The 20,585-nt window shown below is 58.1% G+C and overlaps 1 protein-coding gene across 14 annotated transcripts in view; it reads right to left on the reverse strand.

Annotated features, from left to right (window-relative positions):
• Positions 1 to 20,585, reverse strand: part of DYSF (dysferlin) — a 94,542-nt gene that overhangs the window by 44,174 nt on the left and 29,783 nt on the right. For 7 of the 14 annotated variants that reach the window (XM_083832786.1, XM_083832785.1, XM_083832784.1 and 4 more), the window contains 10 exons: positions 16,465 to 16,646; positions 15,237 to 15,377; positions 13,975 to 14,004; positions 13,389 to 13,415; positions 12,519 to 12,560; positions 9,442 to 9,543; positions 8,707 to 8,868; positions 8,374 to 8,539; positions 7,978 to 8,051; positions 1,738 to 1,800 (listed from right to left, as the gene is read on the reverse strand). In XM_083832786.1, the coding sequence (XP_083688912.1) occupies positions 1,738 to 1,800; positions 7,978 to 8,051; positions 8,374 to 8,539; positions 8,707 to 8,868; positions 9,442 to 9,543; positions 12,519 to 12,560; positions 13,389 to 13,415; positions 13,975 to 14,004; positions 15,237 to 15,377; positions 16,465 to 16,646 (989 nt within the window). The remainder of the gene's footprint in view (positions 1 to 1,737; positions 1,801 to 7,977; positions 8,052 to 8,373; positions 8,540 to 8,706; positions 8,869 to 9,441; positions 9,544 to 12,518; positions 12,561 to 13,388; positions 13,416 to 13,974; positions 14,005 to 15,236; positions 15,378 to 16,464; positions 16,647 to 20,585) is intronic. The other 7 variants (XM_083832781.1, XM_083832778.1, XM_083832776.1 and 4 more) reach the window with 2 other exon arrangements.

Below are 20,585 nucleotides of genomic sequence, written 5' to 3' on the forward strand. Positions count from 1 at the left end.
CAATTTTTGGCTGTAAAAGCTTTTTTTTTCCTAGCATTTAAGCAGCTGCAGTCCCTATGCCTCACTCCGCAGCCACGGAAGATGCTGCTTTCGTGCGAAGATCCCCGGCTGTAAAGGAGAAGGAGCCAGGAAGGAAGGCGCGCGCGGGCGGCTCGGTGGCGCGGCTTCCCCCGGGAACGTCAGCTGCTCCCTACAACATGAGGTTTATTACATTTAATCACATCCTTGGAGGGTCCTGGTGCAGGCCAGGAGAATGGGCTTATTACTGCCTAATATTCCGTAGCTTTTATTTTAAATTAATGGTTTGCAGCTTTTTTTTTTTTCCCCTTCAAATTTTTATTTGAAGTAAAATAAAAACATATTTGTGTAAATTAAAAATGCTGATGAACGGGGGGGGGGGAGGCTATTTATGGACGTTTTGTTTCCAGGCTCGGCATCCAGCACCGCCACCCGGCTGCCCTCTGCACCACAAAGGGAGCCGCTGCGGTGAGCAGCGTTTGGAGGGCGCAGAGAGCGACCGGGGCGCAGGAGAGGCGCACGTGGGGCCAACCAAGCACCCATCCGTACCGTACGGAGAGCCAGCCCGGAGGTAAACGTGCCTCCGACCCTGTGCCAGACCTACCAAGCTGCCTCTGGGGGGCTTCTGCATGCAAAAGGTATAGCTGCTGTGAGAAGCTGCAACCTGTCTCTTACCCCAGGTGCTCTCCTAGCTTGGATTTTGCTCTTTTCAGCTTTCCTTCCACCCCACGTGGCCGGGACACAAGGGCTGCCTGCTCCTACCAGTGCCACGGTATGAGTATCGCCCCCAGGCTGACCTCCTTCACGGGCACTTTGTGCCCCCACGGCACTGCTCCGGGTTGGGTGAGTGGGAAGGAGTCCCTCTTTATTCCAGCAAGGACGTGGAAAGCAACACGATTAACGCTGGCCTGGAACATGCAGGAGGAGCACGCAGGGCTTTTGGCAGGAGCAGCCTCTGTCCTGAAACTCGTGGGCAGGTATCAAGGGTGATCTGAGAGGGGTGAAGAGCCCCAGGGCAACAGCCCTGCTGGGGCTGAATTTGGGACTTGGAGAGGAATTGCTCCCCTGCACTGTCAGCCCTAAGAAAGCAGAGCAGCCTCGCTGCCCTTCTCACATCCCCAAAGCCTGGTTTTCTCAGGAATCGCACACGAAAGGAGCAGGAGATGCTGTGCAAAGAGGAACCCATCCCTGCTCATCCCAGCCCCACGCTTTGAGGGCACCATCCTGCACACCTGCCGGACCAAGACTGTGCTACCAACTGACCCTACCGATGAGCTGAAACCTTCCTGCAGTGAAACCCCCCTCCTGGGGGGAGGCAGTGCCTCCTAAGGACAGCTCACGCTGCTCTAGGACTTGCCGCGGTCCCGGAGGTCCCACCAAGGCCCCAGCCATGCCACGGCAGCCACCCAGGACAGGCACCAGCTCTCCCCATCTCCACCGAGCTGCCAGGCCCTGCAGAGGCTGTGGAGAAGACCCCCGACCTCGCGTGGGATCCTGCCGGCCCCATGAGGGTGAGCGGGAGGCAGCGTCCCCAGCCTCACCACCCAACCCAGCCTCCTTGCCTCGAGGAGGCAAAGCAGGGGAAGCTGCCCTGCTTCTGGGATCCTTCACTGAAACGTCCCTGCTGGCAGATCTTTAAATATATACATATATATGTACATGTACCATTCATTAAAACAATTAATCGAGCAAGAAAGTTAGAAACGAAGCAATACCTACATGAGGTTCGGACCGAGAAGCTGGCATGTTAATTAGTGCTGAGCTGGTCAAACCCTCCGCAAGCTACAAATTAAAATGGTTGGTTATCAATGGGGTTAGAGAAACAATGTTCAACATACATCAGCAAAAGCACATTTTAGGAGAAATCAAAGGAATGAACCCAAAGTGTTCCACCTTCCCTCCCCCTCCCCGGCCCAAGCACCCCCAGCAGGAGAGCGGGGTCTGGGTTACAGCGCTCCTTAACGTTCGTCAGGTGGGACAGGGTTTGGGTGGGTGCAGGGAACACACGGGGTGCCTGCAAGCAGGGGGTTATCCTAGTCTTTGGCTGGAAACTGCAGCAAAAAAAAACACAGGACGGAAAAGCCACCAGGGAAAGCTAAGCTGTCCGTGTGTCTCGGGACAAGGACACCGAGGGCCAGCGTCACCTGGAGCCGGGAGGGATCTGCCCGGGGTGTCTGTAAGGCAGCAGGGCTGGGGGAGCTCAGGACCAAGGTCTTGGTACAAACAAAACACCCAGCACAGATGTGGCTCATCCTGCAGCTGAACACCACATTTCCTTCAGGGTCATTTTGAGAGCCCCAAGCCCTGGCTGCAGCCCAGTCTTCAGAGCACCCGAGGCCGCCGGAGGCAGCGCTGGAGCCGGGTGCTGCTCTCGACCCTGGCACCCGGAGGGTTACGGCACGTGCTGCCAGGAGGCGCCTTCCCATCGAAATGGATGTGCAGCGGAGCTCAGGTCAAGCAGAAGACGCTGAACTTACAGCTGCTCCACGGGGGAAAGATTTCTCTGGGCTCATTTCCCATTAAAATGGGAGCCCGTCAGAGGCTGGTGCAGGAGACGGCAGCTCTGTGACTCTTATCAAGCGGAAGAAAGAAGCTCTGCAGGTGGGCCTCAGGGTTCAGGAGCCAGGAGAAGAGCAGGGAGGACAAGGGGGGGCTGCGGGCAGGCAGAGGGGCTGGGGCACGCCGGGAGCCCCAGCCGCGTGTGCACGCTCAGAGCTCGCACAACCGAACTGCGTGTGCATCCCGCAGAGGGGCAAACCCGAAAGGCAGAGCCTGGGAGACTCTGTCGCAGAAAAACTGCCTTTCTGTGAGTCCTGGGAGCTTCTTTCCTTTGCGTTCGGTAACCACGACGTTCCTCCCAGCTCACGTGTGCACAGCCGCGTTTCAAACAGACCTCGGGCTGAACTTCCCACCCCGCTTGGACGAGGTGGGCAACGCGCGCTCGGCAGCCCCGGCGCGGAGGGGTTTCGTGTCTGTTTGTTTGCTCTCTTTCAGATGAGGACAACAAAGCGATCCTTTGTTCAGGTCATCCATCAGGGGAGGGACCGAGGCCAGGCTTGGCAGGGACGGGGAGAGGCCCTGGAGCCACACGCAGCACACCCATGCACACATGCGCGGGCAGGAACAGCCCCGGCTGCCACGGCCAAGGTCACGGCGCTGCGAGGACTGCAGGCAGGGGCAGGGGCTGGCCACCGGGAACCGTCCCCAGGAGAAGAAATCCCCGGGGGCGGCCGGTGGCTGCGGGTGCCGGACCACCAGCGCGTGGGTCGCCCAACCTCCGACACCGGCAGGGGTGGGCACGGGAGGGATGGCAGCCAGGGCCAGGATTTGGAGGTTAGGGGAGGGAGATGGCGGGAATTCTGCTTTGGCTTTCCAGGAACAAGCCGCCTCCTCCCCTGCTTGCAAACAAAGGGCAGAATTGAAAGACAAACAAACAAACAGAGGAGAATCCATCTGGGGTCAACCAGAGCGATTCGGTTCACGGCAGGGCGTTTTGTTTCTGAAATGTTTGTTTCAGTGAAGAAATGCCAAAGCCTTGTGCTTTGAAAATGCTGAAAACGAGCATCTTGGCGTTGCCATCTCCCTCTGCCTGCCTCCGCCCCGACCTGCCCCGGGGCTGGGCCGAGGCTCAGGTGCTTTCGGTGGGCCCAGAAGCGCCCCAGGGCACAGGCACCTATTGCGGAGCCGCACGGGGCCCCAGCATAACGCCTGCCTGAGCCCACACAGCTGGAACGATAACGGCAATCTCCGCCTCTGCTAACAGAAAGGAGCAGCAGGGTCTGGTGCTGCTGGCTCTGCGAGGGCAGGCCGGGGAGCGAGGCGCCGCTGCTGCTGCTCGCCGCTGTGCTGGGGGACGAGGGCCCTGCCTCCAGGTCTGGGGACGCTGCTAGGGACACATTTTTCTGACCTTTGCTGGAAATTAAAAAACCAATAATAATGGTATAACGCGGTGCTGTCATTTATTTTGGTTAAAGGGGAGTCAAGACGAACAAGAGCTCGCCTCGCTTCGCTCCGCACGCCCCGGCTGAGGGACCTGGGCTCAGCCACCGCAGCCCCTCTCCTGCGCACGGGGTGCTTGGAGGCCAGAGGGTCCTTCACCTCCATCCCCTGCCCCCACGGCCCAGAATCGCCCTGGCTGTCTTTGCTAACTGTGGGAGCAACGAGCAAACGGGGCGACCCGCAGTGAAGAGGCCTGGATGCCGGGACGCGGAGGCGGGCTGCGTTTTCCTATGGACAAATTCACTCCCGCGCAGCCCAGCCAAAAGCCGCCCCGGGAGCACACGGCAAGCAGCAGAGGGTGCCCGGGGTCACCCAGGTAGGAAACCTCCCTTCCTCCCAGCAGACCCGACACGGGTCACCCCCGGCTCCAGCACTCAGTCACCGGGAGCACACCGGGACCCTGCGCTGGCTCCCACCCTGCTGCAGACACAGCGGCACCCCTAATTTCCCAGGCGAGTAGCGGACAGAGACCCAGCTATGCTGAGGATGAAATCTCGATCCATGTACAACAAAGCCATGGTGTGTGGGTCTCCTCCAGGACAAGCAGCACCCTAAGGTCTCGGGGAAAAACATCAGAGCTAGGGACCGAGTGTTTTCCCATGATTATGGATAGAAAACACATGAATTTCCCAGCGGGGGTGGGTGACAGGGCGTAATTCAAAAGAGAAATGGAGGGACCTGGGTCTGGCATGCGACCAGATGGTGCCCACAGCCTCTGCAGGAGCACCACGCATTTGGGAAAGCATCCAGAGCAAAGCCTTGGAAAGGGTGGGAGCTGGGGGGGGATCTGCAGCTGCTGCTTTCCTTCCATCGCAGCCGGCATGGGGGGAGCCCCCCGTCCTGCCCCGAGTGAAGGCAGCACCCGGAACAGGACTGGCGGGATGGTGGTTCCTCCTCCGGCTCCCCAAGTGCAGGTGCAAAGGGGATGAGGCGCAGGGATCACGGAAAACTCGCACCAGCAGCAGTGGGGAGAGATCTGCGCCGCCAGGGCCATGTCTCTGGTTGTTCCCCCAGCAAGGGCGGCCGGCGAAAGGCCGGGCCTCACATCCACAGCTCTGATCCTTCGCTGTCTGCACAGCACCCATGGCTGCTGGCTCGCATGCCCCGTGCCACCAACGAGCACTTTCACGGTTAACGTTGGTCAAAAGACAGGAAAAAAAAAAAATAAAGGATGTCTTTTTTCATTTTCTTATCCAAGCTAACTGCAATAAAAGCCATGGAAGCCAAACGGAATTTGAAATTGTGCCATTTTTGGAGTGCAAATTGAAGAGTGTGAGCCCTGCATTTCTCTTTCTTCCTTGCCCTCGCCTCCAGGTGCAACAAAACTTGGGGAAAACAGGAAAACAGTGAATGGGTCTCAGGGGGGAGACTGTAAGAAAATGAACTGCAGCAAAATTAACACGAAAACCACTCTTGATTTTTCCCCCCTAGAAAATAAAGCGAGGAAAGCGTCCAAAGAAAAGAAAAATCCGTGAAATCATCGAGAAAGAGATGCCTTTTCGTTAAAAACCCACGTGTCCTGATCAGGGCATTCTGGGCGCTGGTGGGCACGGCAGAGCAGGGGAACCCCCGGCGCTGTGCCATGGGTGGGGGCACCCTAGGGTGCTGCCCTGTGACGCCCAGGCACCAGCAGAGGAGGGGATGGTGCAAGACGGGAGCCCCCTGTCCAATGAGCACCAACGTGCTGCACAAATTGACCAAGAGAGAGACCTGGCATGGGGGTCCCCAGCTGGATGCAGGGGGGTGAGCACCCACTGCGGCCCCCGCTGTGCCCACCCAAGCCCGTAAAGGATCTTTGGGGCAAAAACAGAGGTTCCCAGAGGGAATCGCATTTCTCTTTTGGGACTTTGCAGGTGTCTTTGCAGGCTGAGCAGCCCCGGCTCTCTCAGAGGAGAGGAAAAAAAAAAAAAAGGTTAGCTATAGATTTCAGAACACGCCAGAAAAAAATAATCCATCCAAAAAAAAAAAAAAAAGCTGGGTAGATTTCTCCATTAAAAAATCAGAAGCGATGTCGCCACAGCTCTCCAGAGCTGCAGCTACAACACCGACCGTCAGCACTCCGTCTGCAGCACCAGGTCCTGTGCCACAAACGCCACCAACCTCCCCCTGCTGCCACCAGCCCGGGGCACGGCTGAGGGCCAGCAGCCTCCTGAAACCTGCCAATGCCACCAGTGCCCTGACCACATCACCTCCTCGTGCCGCAAAGCGGCATCGCTTGCCCGGCATCACCCAGCAAACCAGGGGTAAAGTCATGAGCCACGTCCCAGCCCTCCTGCCCATGTTATTCGGTGGTGCCCTCACTTTTCTGTCAAGTGCTTTCTGCACTGGGCTAGAAAAGGTGTTGTTTTTTTATTTGTAGCAGCACAGGTTCCCGTTCCAAGCCTTGTTTCGCTGTGATTTTTACAGACATGCTCCAGTTACTTTCCTGATACAAGATGAAGCACAATTGGAAACAGTTAAGACAAAGCCACAAATGGCAAGGACACGGAAAGCCAATCAGGCCGTCAGCTCTATTTTCTCTCTCGAGCTGCTTTTCCCTTTCAGTGACACTTGTGCGCTCGGGCCAGGGTTTCTGGACTGCTCTGTCGGGTCCCCACCGGCTCCTGAGGCACCCCCAGAGGAGCCTGGGCTAGGTGAGGAAGAGGAGGGCCAGCTGCAGCCAGCCCGCAGCAGGCTCCGGTCCCACACCCAGCTTTTGCCAAGCACCGGCCACCAAAGTCTTCGTGTTCCTTAGCCCAAGGTGAAGCGGGCAGAGGCTGCGGCACGTGCTGCGTGCTGCTGTGCCACGGGGAGGGCTGGCACGGCACGCAGCCGGCACGCATGGCCCGGCAGGAGGGATGCAGCGAGGAGGGAGGTGCAGCTCCAGCTCCCCATCAGGCTTCTCTAGCCCAGGGTACCTTGCAGCACCCACAGCCCTTAAAAAAAAGGGGGGGGGGTGAAATGCCAGAACACGCTAAATACACCAAAGGGAATAGGAGATGGTGAGAAGCTCCACCAAACGCCTCTGGCAATGCTGTTGGCTGTTCTGAGTAACCCGGCTTGCCTACAGCCCGGTGCATCAAGGCACGCACCGGCACTGACACGTCTCTGCCTCAAAGAGGGCGCAGCTGCTGGCTGCCCACCTACAGGAACGCGAAACACCAGCACGGCCGGTGCCACCAGTGCGGCCAGACATTGCCAGCCACGCTTTAGGAAGGAGCAATAGCAGCCCCAGGGGCACTGCCCGCCTGCAGGGCACAGCTGCATGCAGAGGGAGGCGCGTGTCCTGCAGCCCCCAGACTCACGGCACACCCAAGTTTTCCTTCTGCAACAGCAGCAACACATTCCTCCTTCATCAACTCGGCTAAAGCATGCGCAGTTGCCACCAGGGGATAGCCAGCAGCCCCAGTCCCTGCCACGGCCCTCTGCCGAGGAACCGGAGCTGCAAACAACGAGCAACGCTGGGGCAAGGCGACCTGGCCCTGTGCTCGTGGTACGGACAGAGTCACAGCCCACCGGTGGGACCCTGGGCAAACCGTCCCACCTGCCTGCACCACGTCACCCAGTCCAGTGCCGGTGTAAGCCCCTGCAGGACCGCCAGCTCCCTGGGGCACTGACGGCCATTTCCAGCATCCCGCAGAGCAGAGCACCGCGGGGATGAGTGCCAACCTTTCCCAGCCTCAACCAAACCACGCAGTCAAGGAAGGGACGCCAAAGGGACGAGCCTCTCACAGACACAGTTCTGCTGTCCCAGAAAATCAATCTGACGCCTCTTATCAAACACATGGGAAAAGGATGAGTTTGTGGCTGTTTGTTGTAGCACGGGGGAAAAGGGAGGTGAAAACAGGTGGAAATGCAAAAAGAAGGCTATGACCAAACATGACCCCACATTTGCACCAATCTGCCCAGCCCTGCACCCAGACAAGTTCCCCCACATCGAAATACTTGCAAACTAAGAACCCGTAGCAACTTTTTCCATACCTGGGTAGGAAGAAGGGGCTCTTTGTCATCGATGTCAATGAGGACGTCGTCCCTGGGCGTGAGGCTCACATCATCTGCAATCGGAGCAAGCACAGGCATGAGCAGGACATCCAGCTGTTACGGACCCCACAACCAAACCACCCCCAGATCAAGCTCCAGGAGCAGCTTCAGCCATGCCCAGAGCCCTCGCACCACCCAAAGCTCACGTTCACGGGGCTTGGCCACGACACAGCCCACCAACAGACCCCAGAGCCAAACTCCTCCTCGGCACCTCCCGGGCCTTTTACATCAGACCTACAGCTGTGCTGAGCGACAAGCCATGCACACAGCCACCCACAGCTCCTCCTGGGGGAGGGCGAGGGGGGCAGCCAGCGGTGGGCTCGGTGCCACGGGTACCTGCGTGCTCCTGGGGCCCGTCAGCCTCCTCGTGGTAGGGGTCGCAGTAGAAGTCCTCCAGCGAGCGGACGGTGCACTGCCCCACCACGGGCCTGCGGCCGAACGGCCTGTTGTCGATGATTTTGATGATGATGGGGGGGCTGTACAGGCTCTCGCTGGGCAAACGCTGCGGGCAGAGGGGGGGGGCACATGTAAATACACAGAGCGCCCACCCCGCACCTGCCTGAAGGGAAGCGAGGCTGAGCAGGGCAGAATCAGCTCCGGCCCAGGGTTGTTTTATAGGCCCCCGGAGGTCCCTTCCCCGTGCCGGCCGCGTGGGGCCGAGGTCCTCACCACCTCCATGAAGAGCACGCAGACGTCGAAGTTGGGGTTCTTCTTGACGTTCTTGATGACGCAGGACTGCACGAGCTGCCCGCCGCACTCCACCAGCAGGCTGGGCGAGGTGACGCTGGCCAGCTGGTAGCTCTTGAGGTTCCTCAGCCCCCAGGCCAGGATCTGCAGGGTGAGGGGGACGGGCAGAAAAGACTGAGCCAAACTGCTCCCTCTGGGTCTGCCCCGCGCATCTCAGCAAGGGAGGCAAACCCAAAGGTTGGCCCGCCGTGAGGGAGAGCCAAATCCCCCACGTGGGCCAGGTGCTGCGAGGAGAAGGCAGGCCATGCAGCGAGCATTCATCCCTCTGGGCACAGCATGCCCTGTGTCCACGTTGCTCATCTGATAACGGCCTAAAGAGCAAATGTGGGCCTGGGCCAGGGCTTGGTGAGGTTCAGCTTCCCCGGTGGGAAGTCGGACCTGGCGCCAGCACGGTGATGGGACCGGAGGACAAAATGGAAACCCGTTGGCCCACTGAGGCAAGTACGTGCAGCAGGAGTGGAGGAAATTGTGTTTTTTTTTCCATGCAGAGCAAACCCAGAGCCAGGATCATGGCTTGAGGAGACTTGTGGCTGACGGCTGCTGGGCAGAACCAGCTCCCAGCGCTGGCTGGAGCCTGTGCCCACCAAGTCTGCTCGGCTCCCATTTCTGGGTCTCACCCCCGTGCACTCCCCGCCACTCACCTCGATGGCCACTCACCTCGATGGCCGTGCGCTGCAGGACCGGCTTGATCCCCTGGGGCACCATGTAGATGTTGGGCTCCCGCTGGGGCGGCGGGTACGGCAGGTCTGAGTCTGCAGACTGCGGGGTGGAAGGGTGATAGCATCAGGGGGGGACACGACTGGCCACCAGCCCCATCGCCTCCCTACGCTACGTCCCCCAGAGCCTCCTCTCCGCTAAAGCCGTCTCCTCCCCGCTGTCCGTGACACCCGGACGGGGGGAAATGGACGTACTTGCAAACTATTTCTCTCCCTTTAATCTGACCCCGGGAAAGACCAAGCACCTCTTGCTCAGAGCGACGCCCGAGCCTTCCCGAGGGAACTGGGAGGCATCTCCTGCCCCACGCCGAGGCACAGTCCCCTTTGGGGGAGGAGGAGATGAAACCACATCTATCCCAGACCAGGGCCGCAGTGAGGTAGTTACGGGGAGGGATGAAGAGAGCGGATGAAGCAGCAGCAGGGGGAGAATTAGTGGCGTTAGCTCCATGCGCTGGGCAGCGAGATGCTGCGGCCAGCGCCCACGGTCCGGCGGGCAGAGGTGGGGCAGCACGATGGGAAGCAGGCTGGCATCGCCCCCAGCCGCGGGAAGGGGCACACGATACAATCAGAGATCGTCTAGATTCGGAAAAACCTTCACGACCACGAAGTCCAACCATCAGAGGTTACCATTCAAGGTAAAACACCTCTGCCACCTCTTGTTAATTCAAGGCCAGGGATACCCATTGCCTGAAAGCATCGGATTTTTATTGCTATGTTGTGTGTGATTTATAAATTTACGTTATTCTTCTGCATCTGTGTTCCCACCTTGTATCTTCTCTTGAGGTAAGTGCAAGCTTTCCTCAGCTAGGGCTGACTTTTATCCTAACACAGTGAGGCCCTGATCCAACTGGTGCTGTTGGATTCTAGGGAATTTAAGAAAATGTGTTATTTTGTTTTATATAATAATAAAGGAATACCACCAACTCACAAAAAGCACAGTTTAAAGAGCTATATGGCTGGTACTAAATTAATTAATTACTAACCCTAAGAATCCCTAACAGTCCATCTGCTTTGGTAAATGCAAGGATCCAGTGGAACACCCACTTGTTGCCCACCAGCTGTCCCTACAATAGGGCAGTTCTGATTTAATACTGAAAATGGTTGGATATAAAGCACTCCCAGGATACTAATGGCAGGAGTAATCGCAATTCAGCACTAAAAAGTATGTTTTTGTGGGGATTTTTGTGATAAGATTTAAGGTACTATTTTAACACTGATCCCATAAGAGAACGATGCCGGCCCCAGGACAGGGCTCAGGTGCAGACAGAAGGAGGATTCCTCCACCGTGAGCTCAAGTCTGGACAGCGGGCGAGGGACTCAAAATTTGCCTTCACAGGGCAGGGAGGAGGGAGCCAGACTTCCCTGGCTGCTGACGGAGGATGGGCTCAGAGCCCTTCCAGGGTTTGGGTTCTTCTTGACCTGGATCTTTGAGTTCGGACTCACTGAGAAGGCAGGAATGAAAGCAAAACCTCTAAAAATGCATCCTTCAACCAAGGGCAGTTGGAACCAATTTAGGAGACCGGCATTCTTTTCAGGCTAAAGTATTATTGCATTAAATTAAGTGGGTGTATGCATGTCAAGTATGGGACTGGTTGGGGTTTATGTGCATGTGCAGATGACTACGCTACGAAGGGATTTTCCATAGTGGCACGTTGGATGTACTAGATGTTAAGCTCTACTTTGCAGCGGCAGCTGCCGGTGGCTGCTGAATTGAACTGTGTGCGCACTGGGTCTGGCCTGGGGCAGCAGAATGGACTGCACGGCCCTTGAAGAGCTGTCCCCAGATTCGTTTGTCTTGCACTGCACTTACAGCACTTCAAGGTGCCTAAGCAGGGGCTGAAGCAGGACAAGCCTCAGTCTGTCCTTGTTCGGTGAAAAAAGGTTGTTTCTATCTTTAATTGTGCTTAAGTTGCATTTAAGCTGCTCACCGGAGACACGGCTGGGGAAGCCAGCCCACCTCCAAGCCCTGAAGAAGGCTCAAAATGTGATGTCTGCTCCCCAAAAGGGAGTACTTATCCCCTCTAAGAGAGCTCCTAAATTTCCACTGGCACAAACGCCATGTGTTGCGTTTCCTTATAGCCGTTGGACTAAAGATCATTTCAAGTTTTCTGTCCTCTGGCAAATCCGTAAGGGAAAAGGGGAAAGCCTTAGGGAAAGAGCTCCTGCTTGCCCCCTGTCCTGCTGGGTCCACCAGCAGCTCTGACAGCAACAGCACCCGTCTGGCTCCCAGCACTGCAACGCCTTCAGCTGGGGCTGTGCTTCTCCCAGATCTCCGCTGGATGAACGAGCACCAGAGGTTTCCCCAGCTGGGACGGAAAGGGGCAGCGAGTCCTTGGGACGAGCGGACACAGGGAGGCACCGTGGAGGATTCAGGGTCATAGTGGGAAACAAGCAATTCCCAGACACAGCTCTCAACCCAGCCACAGCAGGAAGGACAAGACATCCATGCAAAGGCCCGTGGGGTCAGCTGGAAGCTGTATTTTTTTTTTGAGTGGGGCCAAGTCAGGGAAATCAGAGCGGAAGGGAGCTCTGGAGGCCACCTTGCCCAACCCTGCCTTTCACACAGCGGTGGAAGAGAGGTGAGCAAAAGTCCACGCAGCTCAGCCCAGCCGAAACAATGACTGGCAACTTCTCCCTCTTTGAGCACGCAGCTGGGTGATGCAATTCAAGGGGAAGTTAAATCCCAGCGCGTGGAGGGGATGTGTCCTAAAAGGGCTGCTCCCACTTCCACCAAACAGAAAGGCAGGAGAAGGAAGTCTGGTGCCAGCCCGGCCATCCAGACACAACATGAACCTGAATCTGAGGCGTGTGGGAGCCTGGCTGCCCCCAGGGGTTTATTTACTGCCACGGGCACTGGAGCCTCCAGGCTGGCATTGCTCTTTGGGATGCAACCTCAGGGACCTGGTTTGGAGGGGGCTCCTGCAGGGCAGGGGGGTGAGGCCAGCCTGCGTCTGAATTTGCTTTCTGGACAGGGGCAGAGGAACAGAGGGGAGCCAAGTGTCCGAGCATAAAAGGTACCCATTGGAGGAGCCCCTCGTAGAACAAGGCGGGGGTGCAGAGCTGTGGAGTGCCCAGTCCAGAAATGGCAGTGGCAAGAAACGGAGGAGAAAGAGCAGAGAGATGGTTATGTTTACACGAGCTCGGCCATCTCAGCACACATGGAGCATGAAGGCGAGCCCTCCCGCACCACCAGGAACGGCTGATGGAAGAAACGAAACTTCCACTGTGGGTGGAAAAAACTAATTTTGCAAAGATGTGCTCATGCCGTCCAATCCTTCATGGAGGGTGGCCAAGCTCTTTCCATGCCCCAGGTTCCTCATCACTTGTCTCCCAGACTTTGGGGTTACCTGGCTCCGAGGGCCACCACAGCACTCAGCGGTGCCCCTCGTTCAGCTCCCTGCCTTGGGCTTTCCAAGATGCCAGCCCACCCTGGCAGTGCTCAGTTCAGCCAGTGACGGGCTCTGCAGGGTGTACAGCTTTGTATGTATTTAATTTAGAGCACATGGAGCACACCAGCGCATGCCACAATTCATGGTGAATCCCTCCCCAAAAAGTCGCAAACTTTTCAGGGGGGATTCCAGCTGAGGTCCAGTGAGAGGTCAGCACAGCATTTCGGCTTTCACATGCTTTGTTTGGCCACGTTGAACATCAGCAGACCTCATGCACACACATCCCACAAAGGTTAATTAAATACCACCCGACGTGCCCTGCCTCGGGAGCCCTTCCTGAGGTAAGGGCAGAGCCGTCTGCCCCGGCCTGCTGGTGACCACTCGTTTCTAAAACCCTGATGCAATGGATTTGACCCATCTGAAATGAAGTGGCTGCCCCGTGGAGACACGATTTTAACAATTTCCAAGATGTGGAGACAAAAAAATCTTACAGACTCACCTCATCCAGGCTGGAGGAGAGCTCATTCTGTTTGGAGAAGAGAAGGAAAGTAGAGTTAGAGCAACTCCCAACCATAAGCCATCCTAGGGCTTTTTAGATAACCAAATGGGAAAAGGATGCTGTCCAAGCCTCTGCCTCCCCTGGCTCAGTTTGAGAAGAAATCAGTGGAGATGACTTAAAACATCCGAAACATCAGTTAATGCCTTCGCTGGGCTTCTGGGTAGGAAGCGTGCTGGGAAGCACAGCCCTTCGCAATGGAAATGCTGACATTTTCTCAGGGCAGGAATACATCCTTCCATATATCCAGAATGGGATACGCTCGCTCTGTCTTGGAGGTCAAAAGCGAGCTGCCTCGCTCACTCCAGCTCCCTCCGCCATCAGCTGAAGGAAATCAGCACCCCCGCATGGGGATCCATCCATCTCAAGAGAGGTGCCTAAGACAGGATGGACAAACTGCCTGCAGGACCAGGGCTGCAAGGTCCACTGCAAACCTCTGCTGAGAGCCAGCAGCAATTTGGGGCAGGGGAGCGGAGGGGACACTTCGGGGTGCAGGGCCGAGGAGTTACAAGCAGGAGGGAGGCATTACCTCAAAGCCCGGGATGTGATGGACAGCCGGCTGTGGAGAAGAAAAACACACGCTTGTCATTTGCACTCCTGGCGATGAGAAACATTTTGGAGCTGGGCTCCGAAATCCTGGGCGAGAGGGCAGGGCTCTGCCTCCAGCAAGGAGGCACGAGCAGAGCTTTGCAGCCACCAGGCTGCCTTCGGCTGGCATCAAGCAAGGTCCTTGCACAGGACCAAAGTCTTTCCCACCCAGCCCTGCAGCTTCTGCACGGGGTGAGGAGGCAGCAGAGGCAGCGTGCAGATGACTCGGCCCCGTCCTGGCAGCAGAGACCTCCCCGGTGGCACACAGCATCCCCTCGCCACCTCCCCCGGGCATCAGCTCCCGTATTCCACTGGTGGCTGCCACCCTGCCCAGCCTCATGCAGCCAGAATTGGTGCACAGCCGACGTCAGCATCCCTGCACGGGCACAGCCCTGGTCCCCCCAGCAGCCCCAGCACGTGGAGCAGGGCTGAGCCCCAGCACATCCCCGGCGGCAGCAGCGTGCAGGCAGCACACAGCATCCCTGCGGGAGCAGCGCTGGGACCCACATGGCGGGGAGAGAGGAGGGAGCTGCGGGACCCCGTTCCCAATTAGCACCTGGGGGCCGGGAAGGGGAAGCAGGAGGGGGAGATGTAGGCTTCCATCCACTTCCCTTGGCACGGAGGCAGAGCTGGGCTGCAGCCAGTGGAAAAGCAAGGGATGAAAAAGGCGAGGGGGTGGTGCGTGCACGGGGAGGGTGGAAAGGGAACGAGAGCGCACGGGGCACGAAGAGCAGCCTCTCCAGCCCGGGCTGGCTCCGCGGTGCAGCCTGCGTCCCCTGCGGCTCGTTACGCCAGCAGCCAGCAGAGCCGGGCAGCTTGCTGCAGCAGTAACCGCCCACCGCAGCTCTCATAAATCCCCTCCGGAAATTAACTCTGCTCTGAGCAAAGGGCAGCGATCTGGGGCTGGATGCTCTGGGCTCTTCCCGCGGTGCAGAGGTGCCAAGGCTCGGAGCTAAGTGAGCCTGGCCAGGCCGGCTGGATGCACGCAGCACCTCCCAAACCAGCACCCCGGCAGCCAAGGCTTGGACCCGGCACCGAGCCTCTTCCCACCGCTCTGCTAATCCCACCGCATGGCTGGAAGCTGCGGAGGGGCACCCGGAGGGGCGCTGAGCCCAGCGGGGGTAACAGTGCCGAGCAAAGGCTGGGAAAGTGCTGAGACAGAGGGAAGAAGCCAGCGTTGCAGTCAGAGGACGGGGCGCTCACCTTCTCCCTCTGAATCAGCTCGAAGGACGCCAGCAGCTCCCCGACGCTCCTGCTGCCCTTGCTGACCGGGTGCCAGGAGAGCCGCGGCGAGCGCTGCAGGCTGGGCTTGCACACGCAGCGCCCCATGAACTCGTCCGCGCCCTGGAAGGCAGCAGAGGGACGGGGAGCCCACCTCAGATACCTGCCACGGCGTCTGACCCACGAGGAACCCGTCCACCCACAGAGGATTCGCATGCCCGTACAGACCCAGGTCTTCCAGCTCCTCCTCCCTGTTACTACTAGGGGTAGAAACGCACTCTTTTTGCGCATTTTGGCTTTAATGGGAGGTGAGATTCCCTCTGCTATCGCACAATTTCAGAACAGGAGCTTGGAGCATGACACAGAATCACAGAATACAATGGCAGAGCATCCCGAGCTGGAAGGGACCCCCCTGGATCACCGAGTCCAGCTGCTGACCCCAGGAGCAGGACCAGCAGCTCCCGACGAGCCCATTCACCATCCCCAGCTGGACCTCCGGCTGCCCTCGCTGCCACCCCGAGGAGCTTCCAGCTTTCCCAGGAGTGACAGAGAGCGTGATATCTTAGGTCCCAGCACAGCAGCTACAGGAATTGAAGCAGGACCTTGGGGTCAGCAGTGAGGTCAGGGCCCTCTCTGCCACAGGCAGGGCACGACACCACCTCCACCACGAGAGCCCACGTGGGGGGAAGAGAGGAGGGGGGAGACGCACCGAGACGTTCCCAAGGTGTTGTGCGTGCCGTGCATTCATGCACTGCTCTTACACGGGGTCTGAAAGCCCTCCTGCCCTCGTGGCAGGCTACAGTCCCGTTTGTCTGGGGAGGATTCGGGGTTATCTCCCCACCCGAAATGCCATCACTACAAGGCACTTTGGATACTGTGGGCAGCTGGGCAAACAACAGGGCACAGTCCCCCTACTCCCACGACTGCTTTAAATCCTGTCCCAAGTTCTTTGCACAAGGAACCACGGCTAACTGAGATGCTCGGCAACATCGATACAGCCTTGGTAACTAGAGCAGGGCACCACGGACATCAGCAGCACCCTAAAATCCCCTTGCTGGATTTTTATCATCTGAGCGTCCAGGTCAGCGTCCGAGCCGCCCGGAGATGCTACAGCTTTGCACCCCACAGGGCAGGAATGGTGCTGTGCGTTCCTCCCATCTACCCCAGCACACTCACACCACGAAGGCCCAGCTCACGCCAGTACACTTACGTAGGTGTCGTGGTCATATATTTCCACCACGATGTTGGGAGGGGAGTCGGACACCTTCTGGGGGTCCCCGAAGATCTCTATCTCATAGAAGATGAGCGTCTGGTCCCAGGTGGGGTTCAGGGTGTTCTTGATCACCACCGTCTTCTGGCTTTGGTGGAGGAAGGAAACAATGGCATACGGATCTGCAAGGGACGGTGGGCAAGAGGTGAAGGCTGAATCACAGCTACCAGCCGGAGGAGAATTCACATCGTACAAGCACCTGCAGCTGTGCAGGGAAGACCGCAAACAGGCTGAGGGAGCTGTGGGTCTTTTAGGAACAGCAATGACATTCCTATCATGTCCCAGGCAACTCCACCTCTTACCTCTATACACCAGTTACCCTCAGCTGAGGCACTTCGCAGGCTAGGTGTCACCTGGCAAGGACTCAAAACGACGTGAGGAACCATCCCCTCGTGGTTTTTGCAGTACTGTCTCCCTCTGAGGCCCCCCAGGCCTTGCACGAGGAGAGGAGCAGGCCACCCCTACCCACCCAAGACACCTGGAGTTCCGCAAGTTTCTATCCTGCTGAGCCTAAATCCTCTCTTTTCAAGCTCAAAAGTCTCAGCCGTGGGAACTGCTCCTCATAAAGGGCCATTCCAGACCTCTGCTCACTGCAGCTCTTTTTGGGGCAAGACAACCACAACGTAGCACACAACTTAGCGGTTTATCTACGCAGAAACAATTCTAAAATCATAGAATCCACGCAAAAGCCTTCCTTCTTGTCCGATGCAGCTTCCCTTCCTTAAAAACCTCTAATGAAGGATTTTGCCCGAAACCTTCCAGATATCCCCTTAGACCCCATACACCAGAACAACCCTGTCCTCTGGCGATACCTCCAGCTGGTGAAGGTGCTGTGACCTTCCCTGGCCCCATCTCCCAGCGCTCTGCTGCTGTAGCATTAGAAATTTCCTCCCCGTGTGACCTGGTCTGTCTTGGTCCAGGTTGTTTTCATGACTCCTAGCCCCGTCCACAAGGAGCAAGGAAGCACAAAAAGTTCATCTATTGGCTTATGTTGGTTTTTTTTGTTTTTTTTTTTCTTTCCCAAAAAAATAATCCAGGTGAGCAGTGACTTCAGGCCTGGCCCTGACGTGAAGAGCAGACCCTGAAGAAGGTGGCTGAGGTGTTACTGCCTCCCCCCCGGGGTCTCCAGAGGGGACAGGAACTGAAGACACAGCCCATGACCAGCCGGAGTCATCCTCAGCTGCTTCACGCGAGCCTGGGTATCCTCCAGGTCCCGGGCAGGGCTGTGGGTTCCCAGCACTCCCAGTTGCCCCACCAGGCCTCCAGCTGCTGGGCCGGGCGGCTCTGGGGCTCCCCGAGACCTTGCACCCACCAGCCCCGTGCAGGTGCCCCACAGAGCCCGGATTTTGGGCACATTCGGGCACCATTTGGTGCTGTGCCCACGGCCTCACCCTCACCTGGGGCAACGCCGCCAGCGGCAGCAGTGAGGAGCGGCCTCCCTCAACAGCCCAAGCAATTAACACAGGAAGCCTGAGATCAATTAGCGGCGGAAACGTGAAATCCGATTCCCCTCTGACACCTTCCCTTCCAGGCAGCCTCAAAGAGCAGGCGGGGACCCGAGGGGTGCCGGGTACGGAGGCAGGGCGGCCGTGGCAGAACCGGGACCGAGGCTCAAATGGTGCCATGGGGTCACGCTGTAAGACCCCACGGGGACTGAAGACCCTTTTATATTTGGCAGCACCTACCGGTCCCTGCCGAGGATGAGATCTCCGGGATGGCTGCGCCTCACCTGAGCCACAGGAGGCTCTGGGTACCTGCAAAGGCACAGCGGCAGGAGACCCGATGGGCCCTCGGAGAAGGACACGGGCCACCCCTGCTCTCGGCAGCCAGCCTCACGTGCCACCACAACACACAGGTACACCAGAGAGCGCACGGAGAGCCACCAGCACGCTCTGGGGTCTCACCCGGGACACCCCAAAGCCTGTCCCAGGAGAGCCGCTGGTGGCCAGGAGCACGGCACACCCCACGAACGCTCGGCACCGCACAAACCCCCAGTCCCAGGAGGGGACCCCGGCCCCACAGGAGCTCTCGTGCCCCCCACGCAGAGCACGGGGAGCTGACACTGGAGCACGCCGGCCCCTGCGTGCCCTGGGCATGCGGGTCGGCCCCGAACACCCCGCAGCGGGCTCCGGCGGAGCAGGGAGGCATCCCCCACCTCCCTCCCTCCGCCAGAGGCTGGGGGGGCCGGGGGGATGTATTTTCCTTCTTGGCGTCCGGACCGCAGCAGACGTGTTTAATGAGCCGGGCTGTTTGCGAGGTGGCCGGCTGGAGAGAGCACTATTCACGCTGGGAAGAACCTTTTCCACTTACGCGCTTTTTTCCAGTAAGAGGAAAGCAGAATGCGTTACAATAAACAAAAAAACCATGGGTTTGGATTTGCTTTCTTGCTCTTTTTTTTTTCCCCTCTTCTTCTTTTTAAAGGAGGCCTCCATAAAGCCCCTTTGTTTAGACCCTCGTGTGCACAGAAGGTTTATTTTTATAACTGTGTAAAGCCCCCTTAATGAACTCCTTTATGCTTTGTTAAGGCAGCGGAGATCACAATTCCACATTGTGGCATGTTGTTACTCATGTTGTCCTTGGCTGGGTTTTTCCGAGGGAAGGGACTCCCTCCCCGCTCCGCGATCGGGGCCATGAGATCACCTCGGTCCCCACCGTTTCGAACAACAACCCCATTGTGGAGACGGGACCTCGGTGGGCGCAGACACTGGGTGATTGTTTGGGTGCCCTGCACCTCCCGGGGGCATTTGTGCCCCTACCTTGCACCCCTCTGCTTCCAAATAGCGGGGGGAGCCCGAGCCCCCCCGGGACCGCGGTCCTGCTGCCTGGCACGGGGATGTCCCCGCGGCGGGTCACCACTTCTGGGGACTGTCCCTGCGCGCCACCCAAGGTCCATCCCCTCCGTGTCAGCCCCAGAAGGAATCCCACGCCCGGCCCCTTTGCGGATCCCCGCAGCGGGGTGACCACAGCGAGGGCCTCGGGGGGATGCGGGATGCGCCCGGCCGCGGGCATCGCTGCAGAGGGTGCGGGTGCTGCGGGGGTGCTGAGGGGTGCTCATGTCCCAGACGCAGCCCCCACCACGCAGCACTTGGGACTTTTTGCATCGCCCCGGCTCTGACTCAGGGATAAATACCAACATCCCCACTTTGCTGTTTTTCCACCTCAAAATGACACCGCAAAGCACTAACGGCCGTGCACAGAGACAGCTTCGGTCACAAGCACCGAAGAGCTGTGGGGATGAGGATGTGGGGCCGCCCGGCTGCAGGGCCGGTCCTCACCCAGCCCGAGCTCCACAGGACAGTCCCCAGCGTGTCCCCCCCTCCACAGCCACGCTTCTGCCCCTGCTGCAAACAAAACGCTCCTAAAACCAAGCAACCTGCAGGCCCGCAGCCTCGGCACCCCAACAACCCACACCCATCGACCTCCAGCACGACGCACCTGATCCTAACTTCATTTCCTATTTCATTCCATTTTCTGAAATACCTCCCCCATCTGCCACTCTCAGGTGTTTTCTTTTCCAACCAGAACAACTGGTTGGAAACAACAACCAAACAACTTTTTCTTTCCTAACAAATGGGGTCTCTCTCCTTCAGCAGAGCCCCTGGGTTTGCAGCGAGCCCAAAATCGTGAGCCCCTTGTGCTCAGCTTGGAGGAGAAATCCCCCTCTCCCTCCCTCCCCCAAAACTCCCTGGTTCCACCAGAGCAGCAGAAGCAGGGACGAGTCCTTCAGAGGAGGAGATGAGGCTTCCTGCATGCCTTGCCCTGCCAGGGACGAGCTCCCACCGCTGACCACGGTTCCCTTTGCAGAGCTGGGAACAAAACCCAGGCAGCCTCCATCCCTTCCCCAAACCCCACAGCAAATCCCCTCTACAAACCCCAAAACCCACGCTGCTGCCCCTGAACTGCCAGGGCAGGCAAGAAGCCAGCCAGGATCATCCAGATGGGAGCAAGCTGGATCCCGAGGGCACACAAATCCCAGCAGAAACCTCATGAGGATGTGGGATAAGGCGCCTGTCTGCTCCCAGGTGCTCCCTGCACCTCTGCACCCTGTTGAATTTTCCCAC

This window comes from Anser anser (assembly GCF_964211835.1).
Source record: "Anser anser genome assembly, chromosome: 4".
NCBI lineage: Eukaryota > Metazoa > Chordata > Aves > Anseriformes > Anatidae > Anser > Anser anser.